The sequence below is a fragment of the Monodelphis domestica genome, chromosome 5, assembly GCF_027887165.1.
Source record: "Monodelphis domestica isolate mMonDom1 chromosome 5, mMonDom1.pri, whole genome shotgun sequence".
NCBI classification, from domain to species: Eukaryota; Metazoa; Chordata; class Mammalia; order Didelphimorphia; family Didelphidae; genus Monodelphis; species Monodelphis domestica.
Window position 1 is genome coordinate 3,657,672 of NC_077231.1, and position 12,692 is coordinate 3,670,363.

A 12,692-nucleotide genomic window follows, 5' to 3' on the forward strand; every position below is an offset into this window, starting at 1 on the left:
GTCAGGGAGGGGCCTAGAACGGGGGGTGTCAGGGAGGGGCCTAGAACGGGGGACGTCAGCAGGGAGGGGCCTAGAATGGGGGGTGTCAGGGAGGGGCCTAGGACGGGGGTGTCAGCAGGGAGGGGCCTAGAACGGGGGGTGTCAGGGAGGGGCCTAGAACGGGGGATGTCAGCAGGGAGGGGCCTAGAACGGGGGGTGTCAGGGAGGGGCCTAGGATGGGGGTGTCAGGGAGGGGCCTAGGATGGAGGGGTGTCAGGGGGGGGCCTAGGACAGGGGTGTCCGCAGGGAGGGGCCTAGAATGGGGGGTGTCAGGGAGGGGCCTAGGACGGGGGTGTCAGGGAGGGGCCTAGAACGGGGGTGTCAGGGAGGGGCCTAGAACAGGGGGTGTCAGGGAGGGGCCTAGAACAGGGGGTGTCAGGGAGGGGCCTAGGACGGGGTGTTGGGGCAGGAAGCGCCCTAGAACCCTGCGGTGAGGCCTGGGGCTCTCCAGGCGCCCAGCCTTCGGGGTGCCCGAGGATCTTGGGGGCAGCAGCCGGCCTTCTCGGTTCTCGTGATCCGAGCTCCTTCGGGGGCCCCGGGCGGGAAAGCCGCCTCCAAGTCCCCCTTTCAGCGCCTCCCCAAAGGGACCAGACCCTTCTCGGCTTCCCCCTTTCCTTCCCTTTGCCATCCTGGGCTCGTGCCTGGCCCCCGACATTCTAGGTTCTTGGGGTCCCGTTCTCTGGCTCACCCTAAAACCGTCATTGAGGTTGTATTTCGGGGGGCTGGGGTCTTCCATTGGGGAACTCCCCCTGTGGTCCGGCTCCCCTGGGGTTCAGGGGGGCCAATCTGGGGTGTTCTTTGGGAAGGGGAGAGGCCCGAGGCGGCTCGGCCACGGCCTGCTCCTGTGGGCACCAGCTGCCGGCCCAGCAGATGGCCCCGGTGGCTGCGGGGCCTGCTTGGCCTGGAGCCCGAGAGGGGCTGCGGCCCGGTGCCAGGCGAGAGTGTTGCCAAGAGAACAGGGAACATGTCACAGAGAAGGAGGCGCCGTCCCAGGGCCCGGGAGGAGGTGGTGCTCTGATGATCGACTCACTACCTGCCCGCCAGTCAAGGCCTCTCTCCGGCGTCGCCCTCACCTCCTCCAGGAAGTCTGCCCTGACTTCTCCCCCAGATGGAAGGCATCTCTCCATCCTCAGCCCGCCCAGCTGCTCCCCCGGCAGGCTGCCTGCTGCAGGCCCCGGACCCAGCGCCCGGGGACGGGCTGAGGGGAGGGAGAGACCCCGACGCACGGGACGGACCCAGGCCGAGACGAGGGAAAGGAGTCGATGAGGGTTTGGACCCGCGTCCCGCCAGCCCAAATCCCGGGTTCCCTTCTCTGGCACGGCAGGGTGGACAGAAGCTCGGCAGGACCCCGTGCCTCCTCCCCGGGAGGCCGTTTATTGGGGGGTTACAGAGGGCCCCCCCGGCCCCCCTTTGTCCGTGTCTCCCCGCCAGCAGCCATCGAGGGAGCAGGGGGTGCTGGGGCCACGGGGAGGTCCATCCGCCCCGCAGGGCCTGGTGTTGGGGTGGGGGGAGGGAAGCGGCCGCCCTGCACAGAGGACTTGGGGCGTTGGGGGCTCCCCGGACCCCCCCTCATCCGACAGAGGAGGGACTCGAGGTCCAGAGAGGGGGCCCTGGCCGGGCTCCCACAGGCGGGAAGCAGCAACGTCAGGATTTGAACCCGGGCCCTCGGACTCTTTCGACGGCCCTCACACGGTGACCTCCGCTTTGCTGTTGGTGTGCGGGGGGCCCGAGGCCTCGCCCAGCTGCTCCCCACTGAACTGGCGCTTGGGCACGTGGGCCGGGGGCCTCCGGGGGGCTGGGGAGGGCGGGGCCCGGGACCCCTGGGGGGCCCGAGGGGGCGCCCGAGAAGCGGCCCAGGCCTGGCAGGCGGGGGGCCCCGGGGGGCCGCCTCTCAGGCCTTTGGCCCTGGGGCCCGGCGTGGCCCAGGGGCAGCCGTCCAGCAGCAGGGGCAGGTCCTTGTGGTGCCCGGGCACCCTGGGCGGCAGGGACACGGTGCTGGGCACGGGCACGTCCACCGAAGGGAAGCGCCTGTAGAACCGTCCGGGGCTGCTCTCTGTGGGAGGAGAGGGCGGGCGCATGAAGGGCCGCCGGCACCCTCGGGCGGGCAGGGGGCGGGGCGGCAGGCTCACCTGAGGCCTTCAGGGTGGCATAGCCGGCGTAGTCGGGCCGCTGCAGGGCCAGCCGGGAGGGCGCACCGGGAGTCCCCAGGGAGGCCGCCTTCCCCTGCTTTGTGTCTGCAGAGAGGAGGAGGAGGAAGAGGGGGAGGGGGAGGGGAGGGGGAGAGGGGGGAAGGAGGAGAAGAGGGGGAGGGGGAGGAGAAGAGGGGGGAGGAGGGAGAGGGGGGATGACTCTGCCTCCCCCTCCCCCCAGCTCTGGCTCTGTGGGTGGCTGTCAGATGAGGCCGCTTAGTGGAGGGATCCGCCCGGGCCCCCGGCTGTGCCTCTGCCAGGCCGCCCTGAGCCGGCTCCCTGGGGCGCCGCGAAGGCTCCTCACCTGGACCGTTGCGGGGGGAGCCCCGAGGAAGGCCGTCGCCCATCGGCACCTGAACGCTGTTCCCCAGGGCCGGCGGCAGCGGGCCGGACCCGCCCGGCTGCTTCAGGAGGTCGCTCAGAGCTCTGGGGAGAGAAGCCCCGTCAGGAGGGCCCGGCCCAGGCCGCCCCCCTCCGACCCCCCAAATCCCGGGTCCCAGCCTCACGTCTCCCCGGGGGGAAGAAACTCGAGGCGGCCCCGGCGCGCCCTGCCTTCGGCACTGACTCTGGGACTGCTGGGCAGAAACACTTTGTGACAGCATTCGGGTAGTCGAGGGACTTGCCCGAGGTCACGCAGGGTGACGTGGGACTCGAACCCAGAACCTGTGACTCTTGGGCCCACTGCCTTTTTAGTCGTCCTAGGCTCCGAGCTCAGCCAGGGCTGCTGGAAGGCGCTCCCTGGCCCAGTCACTTCCTGGCTGTGTGTGGCCTCGGGCCTCAGTTTCCCCCTATGAGATGTTGGGTGGGCCGACACTCAGGGGGGAGCTGAGGCTTCCTGTTGATGAGGGCCCCTCAGCATCCCCTCACGAGCGGGCACTCGGGGTGCGGCACGCAGAGCCGGGGCATCCGACTGGAGGAGCCCGGACTGAGCGGCCTTCAGGAAGCGTCCCCCCCTCTGGGCACCCGTGCGGTGGCAGCTCTGCTGGGTGGGCCTCCCATGCCAGTGCTGCCCGCAGGGGGCCCCGATGAGTGCCAGAGATTTGCCCAACCCCCGTGCCTCCAGGGCCCGCTGCCACACGCTCCCTGGTATGTTCTGACCCAGCCAAGACGGGAATCACTTTAGTGGGTCTTAAAACAAGAGCCTCCTCGGGCCTCCTCAGACCTCCTGGGGCCTCCTGAGATCTCGGGCCTCCTCAGGGAGCTCCCCCTGGAGGAAGCCCCCTCTGCCAGTCCAGGTTGGCACTCCCTTCCCTTGGAGGGGAGGCTCGCCAAGCCCAGCCTGCTCCTGCTGCACCCATCCCCCGCAAGCCCAGGCTGGTAAATCACAGCTAGCCAATCAATGAGCTCCTGGGCCTGCTCCCAGGTGCCTCCTGTGCTCTCCGGCCGGCCGGCGTGGGCCTCCCGTGTGTGCCCTGTGGCAGGCGTTTGCCCGCAGCCACCCCTTTGTGGAAGGAGCCCAGAAGCAACCAGGCGGCGGAAGGCGCGGTGCGCCCGCTGTTCAGCTGCCCGCCGTGTGCCCGCAGGCCGTGGGGGGCCGAGGAGCAGGGGCCCCACCCCTAGCCGGGCCGGCGGGGGGCCTCTCGGGGGTCCGGACACGCCCAGGACGCGGGCAGGGCGGGCAGCCGGGCACAGCCTCGGAGGAGCGCACTCGGAGGCCTCCCTTCTCGACGGCGGGCCGGCCGGATGCGGGGCTCGCCGCAGCCGCCCCCAGCCGAGGGCCGGGACGTGCTTGTCGTGTTCGGGGGTGACAGAGAGCCTGGAAGAGGGAGGCCGGCACGGCCGGGCCCGAGGAGCCGGCGGGCCGAGTCTGAGAAGCGGGGGCGGCCGGCCCGCTGCTCCCAGCCAGGCTCCCCCACGCTGCTTTCTCGCCCCACTTTGTAATCCAGCCCGAGTGGGGAGACGCCCCGACCGCCTCCCAAATGACTCATCGTCAGATCCGTGCCCAGAGGAAGAGCCCCGAGTTCTAATCCGGCCTCAGACACCTGCCGTGCGGGCGACCCTCGTCTGCCTCAGGCTCTCCGTGGCCACAAAGGCCAAAGTAGCCGGAGCCCAGTTTGGCCAGACGTCGCATCGGGCCTCCGGCTGCGGGGGGGGAGGGGGGGCGACCCCGAGGGACTCGTCTGGCACCTGCTCGCTCGCTCTGCCTTAGCTGCCTGCCCGGAGGGCTGCCCGGCCCCTCCCTCGGAGCAGCTGCAGCTCGGGGGCTCTGCAGAGGCCCTGGCAGGCTCCGGGCCCTCCCTGTTAGGCCAGGCCGTCCCCGCGTAACCAGCCCGTTCCCGTGCCTGTCCGGCCCTCCCCCGGCTGGCCGGACAGAGCCGATGGCCGGTGCTCGGCCCCTTCCCGCTGGGTCCCTGGACAGCGCAGCGCAGTAGCGGGTGAGCCTGGCGCCCTTGGCCATCTCAGAGCTCGGCTCCTCCGGGCTGGCCCAGCAGAGGGGGCCGTGGCCGGGGCGGGGGCCGCGCCGGGGGGGGGGGGGGGCCGCTGGGGTCTGGGGTGGGGGCCGCGCCAGGGCAGGGCCGCGGGGGTCCGGGGCGGGGCCGCGGGGGTCCGGGGCGGCCCCCCTCCTCTTTGGGTACGGCCGCCTTCGCTAGGCCCGAGAGCGTCTCCCATTTGGAGCGCCGAGGGACGCTGGCTCGCCCCCCCGCGCCCAGGCGATGAGAGTTTCTGGATCCCCAGACGGTCCCTCCCTCTTTCCTCTAACAATAGCTTCGTGCATGAGCAGCCGCAGCCCGTCACCTGGAATTATAGGGAGCCCTTCGGAGCCGTCACCTCCCCGAAAACCCCCCATTAGGATCAGGAACTGTTCCAGGTCGCACTTTTGTTCCCTCCAAGGCCAAGTAGGGCCTGGCAGCCTGGGCGCCCCCTGCTCTCCCGGAGGAGGGGGCCCGAGGGCGGGATGGGAAGCCCCTGGAAGGACGGCGGCCCCCTCCGAGCCCCTCCCGCAGCCGTCCCTCGTTACCCTGTCATGGAGGGAGCAGGACTTGCAGGCCTCGGACCGTCTTTCAGACAGAAATCATCCAGACCATCTCCTCGTGCTGCTTGAAAACAGGAAGAAGGAGAAAAGGCGGCCCAGAGTGCCGGCCGCGAGGAAACACTGACCCCGTCCCCGGAGAGAACGGCCGCCATTCGATGGACGGCAGCCGGCCACGAAGGAAAAGAAAGGAGGGATTCGGGGGAGAGCAGCGGGCCACGAGGCAATCCATGAAGCGGCTGGAGGAGGCAAGAGATCCACTGACTGGTGGGAAAACCAGCTTTGAGTGGAATCCCTCCGATGAGGGCCCGATAGCCATGATCGCTACCCAGGCCAGCCTCCATTTCCCAAATGACTGGGGGCCAAAGAAAGGAGCAAACCGTTCCCCAAAGGGAAGGAATGGCCAAACCAGCAACAGGATGAGAAAGAGAACGCAGATCCAAACAGTACCTCGTTCCCAACGAGTTGGCAAGAATGACAAAAACGGGGATCATCAATGTGGGAGGGTTTGTGGAGAGGACGGGCATGCTGGTGCATGGTTGGTGGAGTGGAACATGGTCCAAGCATTCTGGAAAGCCATTTGGAATGATGCAAAGGAAGTGAGGCAGATGTCTCTAGGCTTTGATCCAGGGGCACACCCAAGGAGGCAGAGGATAAAAGAAGCCCCACAGAACGATGGTAGCAGTTCACATTGGAAGCAGCCTGTATGTCCATCCACTGGGGAATGGCTAAACAAATGGTGGCACACGAAGGGTGTGGCATCTTCCTGCGAACGACGAAGAACGCACAAAGCGAGCTCAGCAGAGCCGCGACCACAAGCACCGAAAATGTACGTGGACGCCCTAAGGAGCAACGTGAGCCCCAAGAAAGCTCTCCGGGAAAACGTCTCCAAACAAGAAACCTTCGCTCGCTGAGAGCTGCCAAATGAAGGACCTGCAGGAAGAGGCCGAACCCACTTCCGGGCCTTCTGCCTCTGTACTGATCCGAAGTCGGAGGGCAAACGCGTGGCAGTGAGAATCCTGAATTTAGCGGAGGTTTGTCAAAACGAACTGGGACGGACGGACAAATACATCTTTCCAAAGCTAAAGGGGGGGGCCTTATGGCTTGCCCAGGGTCACACGGCCAGGAAGGTCTGAGGCCAAATTGGAACCCGGGACCTCCCCGCTCCAGGCCCGGCTCTCTATCCCAGTCGGCCGATTTTTAAATCTCAGAGATCAGCACCTGTCTTGCCCTGGAACTCAAGCCCGGGGCCTGGGGCTGTGAGGCCCCCAAGGCCTGGCTGCAGAAGGGCTCATTCCGTCCCTGGAGGTAAACTGAGGCCAGTGCTGGGGCCTGGAGCAAAGGGAAGCCCTGAAGGTGGAAGCCCCCCCCAAGCTCCCTGGCTGAATGGCCTTGGCCCAGGGCCATCCTTGGGATGGGGCTGCAGGGAGCTCAGCCACTCCTGCTGAGTGACCTTGGCCCAGTCACCTGGGCACCCATTTCCCCAGAATGAGGGGGTGGGGCCCTTGCTGGCTGCCGCTCTCAGTCTATTCTGAGCCCCAAATGATATGGAAATCTATGTAAATTGGCCTGTCTCCTCTGGAACTCTGGGACGGGATGGGGGAGGGTGCCCAGGGCAGAGGGATTTCCAAGGGGAGCTCAGCCCCTGCCTGCCGCCCCCATCCCTGCGAGGATCCTGGGTCCTCCCTCACAGCGGCCCCGCCAGGATCTGTCTCGGGCTGGGCGCTCCTTGGCGCGGCGCCAGGCGCAGAGGAAGCCCCTTTAGTAGCCCTTCCTTCCCCTCAGAAGCAATTCTGGTCTTGCGTGCACTCATTCCATCATTCGTTCATTCGGCCCCAGCCAGCCCAGGCCAGAGGAAGGTCTGAGGCCCGCCCAGGTGTCCCGGGGGGCCAGCAGGAAAGGGGGGCTCCATGTGCTCCCTCCAGACCCCAGCGAGGATCGAAGAGGAGGAGGAGGAGGAGATCTGCCAGGCTGAAGGGTGAGAGGGAGGGGGCGGAGCCAACACCATCCAGGCCGGCCCGGAGCGAGGCCCGACTGACTCCAGCGGTGGGCCTCAGTTTCCTCGTCTGTAAAATAAGCTGGACAAGGAAATGGCCAACCAGGCTGGTACCTTTGCCCCAACCGCCGCACCGCAACAGCGCATGGGGGACTCCGAGTCCAGACTGCTCACGGGGGCAGAAGGCCAGAGCTCCGGCCACGGAGCAGCCCCGAGAGCACTCCGAGGCACGGAGCGGAGAGAACCCTGGGAGGTTTCCCAAGCAAAAGGCTGGAAGAGGAGGCCAAGCAGGGGACGGTGCCGTCTGAGCATCCAGGAAAACGCTGGGGCCCTCCTAAGAGGAGGGGAGGCCCGTCAGCGGCCTCTGAGGGACCAAGAAGGCTGAGAAAAGGGCCCTGGCTGGGGGGGCAGAAAGTTCTCCCCCTCACCGCACCTCACTGCCACTTCAGTGAAGTTCGGTCATTTATTATTGTACCGACTGAGTCCAGGCCTTCGGCTCAGTGCGAGGAGGCCAAGATAAGGCGGGGTCTTTCCTGTCCTCGAGATCTTACAGTGGATGGAGACGGAAGGGATGTGCCCATTGCAAAACCCGATATGAGTTAGACTGAAAGGGGGAGGAGAGGTGAAACAAAAGGGAGAGCCAGTCCTTCTGGGGGGGCTCAGAAAAACAGGGAAGTTGGAGGCAGCTGGGTGGCTCAGTGGATAGAGAGCGGAGTCTATCGAGAGGAGGTCCTGAGTTCCAGTCTGGCCTCAGACACTGTTTGGCCCTGGGCAAGTCACTTAACCCTCTTGCCTAACCCTTCCTTACCACTCATCTGCCACAGAACCAAGGAAGGGGTGAGGACCAATAGCCATACTAAATAAAGCGTCTGATTGATAAGGAAAAAGTTAACTAAAGTTTGGACTGTATATATAGTCGCCCAATAATAATAGGAGGCGTTAATGTTCTCCTCTCGGAACTGGACAACTGTAATAGCAAGAGAAGTAAAAGAGGATCGGTGCAATTGAGCACACCGAAGGGGAGCTGGATGCGAAAGCCTCAAGGCATCTCCTGATTAAAAGCACCAAATTGGGTAATTTGCCAGAACACAGAGAATGTGTGAAGAAGGGTTCACAATGCCCTACATGTGACCAATTCGGCCAGTAATCAAGTGATAACGCGAATAAGCCAGTGGAATTGCTGGTCAGTTCCAGGAGGGAGAGGATACGAGTCGTGGAACCATGGGAAAATGGAAGTATATGGGCCCAGTCAAGATTTAATGATGGGGCCGCGGGGTGGCTCTGCGAGGGGCGGTCCTGGGTTCCAGTGTGGCCTCAGAGGACACTCCCAGCAGGGTGACCCTGGGCTGGTCACTTGGCCCCCCTGGCCCAGCCCTCCCTGCTCTTCTGCCTCGGAGCCCGTGGCCAGTAGTGACTCCCAGAGAGGCTTGGAAGGTTTAAGGAGGCCAGGGTGAGTGAGGAAGGGTCAAGAAGCAAGTGCAAGAATGCCAGGAAATGGTACAGGCGGCCCAACGGATACGGCTGGATCAGCGCTGGGAAGGGACACCCAATAGTAAGCGGGGAAAGCCCGGGCTAAGGACCTCCGCGGGAAACTTGCAAAGGGAAGTCCGCCCAGAGCCTCCCGGGAGCGCTCCTTCTCCGAGTCTGCTGGCTCCTCTTGGCTGCCAGGGGCCAGGCCGGAGCAGAGGGCAGACATTGTCCCGGCGGCCGGCAGGTGGGCCCAGGAAACCGGGCGGCTTGCTTCTGCGGGTAGGCCGCGCTCGCTCGGGGTGGGGCTGCCTCGCAATCAGCCTGTGCTGGCGCCTGGGGGGGGGCGGCACTCGCGGGGACAGCCTCTGGGCGAAGCCTTCCTGGGCCCGGCTGCTCAGCTGAGCTCGGAGCGCTCCCAAGGGGCTGAACCGGGCTACAGAACCCGCGAGGATGACCGCTCTAGCGAGCCCGAGGCCGTCCGGCCCGACGGGAGCTGCCCCGCCCCACTTGGCTCCTCCCAGCCTCCCGGGGCCCCGCCCCCAAGGACCCGGGCTGGGAAGGAGCCTGCAGGGGGGCACACCCCGTCCTTCCCTTCTGGCCTTCCCCCCAAGAGCCCCCGCGGCCTGGGCCCGTGCCGCTTCTCCTCTCCCCCGCTGGGCTCCGGCCCAGCCCCCAGGGCAGAACGAGGGGGCGGGGATTTCCTAGCCAGGGGTGGGCTGGCCGGGGAGAGCTGGGGCTCCCCGCGGAGGATGGGAGGCCAAGCGGCCGGAGCGCCGAGGCGCGGGGATGCCCGTCCTTCAGTGCCCCGGAAAGGCAGCCCTGGAGCTACGTCTTCCCTGCAGAACCTCGGAGCTGGAAGGGAGGCCATCTGGGCCGGCCTGGAGCTGACCAAGACCTCGGCGCTCCATCGCTCCGCTTCTGCTTGAAGCACCACGGTGACGGGGAGCTCACTACCTGCTCTCTTGGGAGCGGGTCTCCTCGTTCAGGAGCACTTCCTAAATCGAGTCGGCAGCGCGCCAGGTAGCCGGGAGCGGCGGCCGCGCCGCCTTCTCTCCCCAAGCTGACCTCCCGCGGGCCTCCCGGGTCCCCTCCCTCCTCCAGGCCCCGCGGCGCGAGCCGAGCCCATCGCCCAGGCCAGCCCTGGGGCCTCCGGGGCCTCCGCCTGCTTGGCCGTGTGGCGCCCAATCCGGGGACAAAACTCCATTAATCTCCGCCCAATTGCCGCGGTTCCCCCGAGCCCGAGCCCCGCGGGCGCAACTCCCCGGCGCCGCCGACTCCAGCCTCGGCCCAGCGCCTTCGGCCACGTGCGGACGCGGGCGAGCGGGCACGCGGGGCGGCTCTCCGACTCCTCGGGCGGATCGCTCCTCCCACCCTCACCGTGGCTCGACGGGCGGCCGGCCGGCTCCGTGGCCTTCCGACCCAGCCGCTCCCTCCGGTCCCCAGAAGCCCTCACGTGACCCCTCCCCGGCGCTTCGGGGCACCCCCATTCCCCGAGCGGCCCTGGCGGAGGAACGAAGGGCTCCAGCGAGGGGAGCCCGAGGCAGGCTGCAGCCCCCCCGCGGCTCACGGCCCAGGCCCACCCGGAGCCCCTCGGCCCGCGCAGCCCTGTCCAGAGCTCACTCTGTGCAAGGAAACGTTCCTCCTCCATCTGCTCTGCCTCCCCTCCCGCCGGGGAGGCCACTTCCCACCCAGAGCCTCCTCTGCCCCCCCCCCCCAGCTGGGCGAGAAGGGGCATTCTGTGCCCCCTCCGCCAGAGGGCGCCGCTCCACGGAGGGCCGAGCTCCGAGCGCTGGGCGGGGAAGGTCAAGGAACTGTCAGGGCCCTGAGCCGGGGGGCGGGCAGGAAAGTGGGAGGGGAAACAGGGGAGGAGGAGGAGGAGCTCTGGGGAAGGGGGAGCCGGAGAAACGGGCATTCCGAGAGAGAGCAGGCGGGGGGAGGGCGGCCAGCACTCACCTGGCCCCGGCGCGCTCCGCGCGCGGACTGCGCGCCTTGTCCAGCCCCAGCCGCGTGAGGATGGCCCCGAGCGCCAGCAGGGCCACTGCCCCGCACACGCTGTACACGGCCACATGAGCGCGGTCGCGGGCTGGGTTGGGCGGCCCGGGGCCCGCGGGAGCGCCGTCGGGGGCCGGCTTGGCGGCCGAACGCGGGGGCCCGGTCTGCAGCCAGCCCGGCGTATCGTAGTTAGAGCAGCGGCTCTGGGCCAAGCGGCGCGGCGCGCTCCGGCAGCAGAAGCGGTAGCCGCACGTGCCGCAGCAGTAGCGGAAGGGGCCCGTGCTGCAGCGGAATGGGGGGTCCCACTGGCCCATCACGTCGTAGTAGCCCAGGCAGCGCTCCCCCGCGCCCCCAGGAGGTTCGCTGGCCGCCTCCGGCGCCACCTCCGAGGCCTGGGGGCTCGGGCTCGGGCTCGGGCTGGGGGGGGCCCCGGCCTCCAGGGGCGCCCGGCCCCGCGCGCCCCCCGACGCCAGCAGTAGCAGCAGCAGCAGCAGCGGCGGCGGCGGCGGCGGCCCGGAGGGCGGGCGCCAGGGCGCTGCCTTAGCCATAGGCATCCCCGGGAGGCCACCCCGGCAGCGCTAGAAGCCCCCCGGCATGGCGCTCCTGCCGCTGCGGCCGCCGGGCTCGGTCTCCACTCCGGGGTTTCTTCGGTCCCTCCGCTGGGCTCTCCCGCCGCCCCTTGGCTCTTCGGCCTCCTTCCCCTTCCCTCCTCTCTGCTTGCTCTGCTTCCCCCACGTCCTCTCCCCGCTCTCCCTCTCTCGCGCCTCTTCCCCGGACGATGACTCTCTAGCAGGGGTCGGGGGAGAGGGTTGCTCGGGCCTGGCGGCCCCCCAAGCCGGAAAGCTCTGGCTCCCTCGGCTCGCTTGCCCTCCTCGCTAGCGCTGACGGAGAGACTGAACGCTTCACACCCCGGAGGGAGGAGAGGGGAGAGAGGGAAGAGCGGAGGGAGTGGAAGGGGGGCGGGGGGGCAGGGGAGGAGGAGGAGACAAGAGAACTGAGTAAGGGCAAGCGACTCCCTCACCCCTCCCCGGGAAGGGAGGGGAGGGAGCGATGGGGAAATGACCGGGATGCGGGCACCAGCTCAGTTCGAGCAGGAGCAGCCAAGGCTCGGAGCTCTCCAGCAGCCTGGCGGGTAGCTTCTGGGGATGAATCAGCCAGGAAAATGGAGGGGCGCGTGTGTGCTTGGCATTCGAGGCTCCTCGCCCTCCTTCCCAGCCTTTCTCGAGTTCTGCATGGCCCTCTGTTCGAAGCACATCCCCCCCCCCCCAGCCCCCTCTTTGGTGGCCGCCCTTGGCTCGGAGAACGGGAAAGAAAAAGGGGCTCTCGGAAGCCCTGGGAGTCCCGGGAGCCCCCTCCCCCAGAATGCCGCCGCTCTCCCCGCTGGCTGTCCGGGGTCCTGTCGGGTAGCCCCTTGGGCAGGGGCAGGAGTCCGGGACTTCGAGCTCAGCAATCCCCTCCGCCGGCTTTTCTGGAGGGGATGGGGGAAGGGCAGGGGGCCTCCAGCAGCAGCCTCCGCTCCTCCTTAGAAAACAAAAAGCTGGGGCCGGACCCCCTCCAAGCCCCGCCCACCGCGGCCCCTCCCACGTTAGAGGCCATCCCAAGGACTTGTGTTCTAGAGCTCTGAGGCCCCTCCTCACCCGGCACCCCTGGGGGAGGCAGAGCGGCCCCTTTCCGGAGTGCGGGAACTGCAGCACTGCACGTTCAAAGGGTCCTCGGCGCTGCCCGGCGGACCACCCAGCTGTCAGCCCGGCACAGGTAGAGTGGAGGAGGCCGGGAAGGGAGGCGAGCCGCAGCCAATGGGCTCTGTGCGCTCCCTCAGTGTCACCATCTGGCGCACTCAGGGTGGCTCCGCCAGCCAGGGCTGACCTGCCAACAAACAGAAAGTGCCCCCCAGGACGGAGGGGCGGCCTGAGGGAAAGGCAGCTGCCTGGGCACTGCGGCCCAGCTCCCGGCCCGAGCCTGACTCCAGGAGCTGGCCCTGCCCCCATGCTGGAGGAGGAGAGTCCATCCCCCTCACCCCGCTTCACAGATGAGG

At 67.7% G+C, this 12,692-nt stretch overlaps 1 protein-coding gene across 2 annotated transcripts; it reads right to left on the reverse strand.

The window, feature by feature from the left end:
* Positions 1-1,375: 1,375 nt before the first annotated feature.
* Positions 1,376-11,890, reverse strand: SHISA8 (shisa family member 8). 2 transcript variants are annotated; one of them, XM_056797448.1, is made up of 4 exons: positions 10,619-11,890; positions 2,533-2,654; positions 2,169-2,273; positions 1,376-2,092 (listed from the first exon to the last, which is right to left on the reverse strand). In XM_056797448.1, the coding sequence occupies exons 1-4, from the start codon at positions 11,209-11,211 to the stop codon at positions 1,725-1,727; spliced, it is 1,188 nt and encodes a 395-aa protein (XP_056653426.1). In that variant the 5' UTR covers positions 11,212-11,890; the 3' UTR covers positions 1,376-1,724. The 2 variants fall into 2 exon arrangements, with proteins under 2 accessions (XP_056653426.1, XP_056653427.1); XM_056797449.1 differs by lacking the exon at positions 2,169-2,273.
* Positions 11,891-12,692: the final 802 nt, after the last annotated feature.

What these genes read in the sequence shown, in the direction of transcription:
- SHISA8 (XM_056797448.1), bottom strand. Translation starts at nt 11,211, where the DNA reads ATGCCTATGGCTAAGGCAGCGCCCTGGCGCCCGCCCTCCGGGCCGCCG. An exon ending in GCGGAGCGCGCCGGGGCCAG is followed by an intron (nt 2,655 to 10,618) that starts GTGAGTGCTGGC and finishes TTCTCTCCCCAG; the next exon opens with AGCTCTGAGCGACCTCCTGA. An exon ending in CTCCCCCCGCAACGGTCCAG is followed by an intron (nt 2,274 to 2,532) that starts GTGAGGAGCCTT and finishes TCCTCTCTGCAG; the next exon opens with ACACAAAGCAGGGGAAGGCG.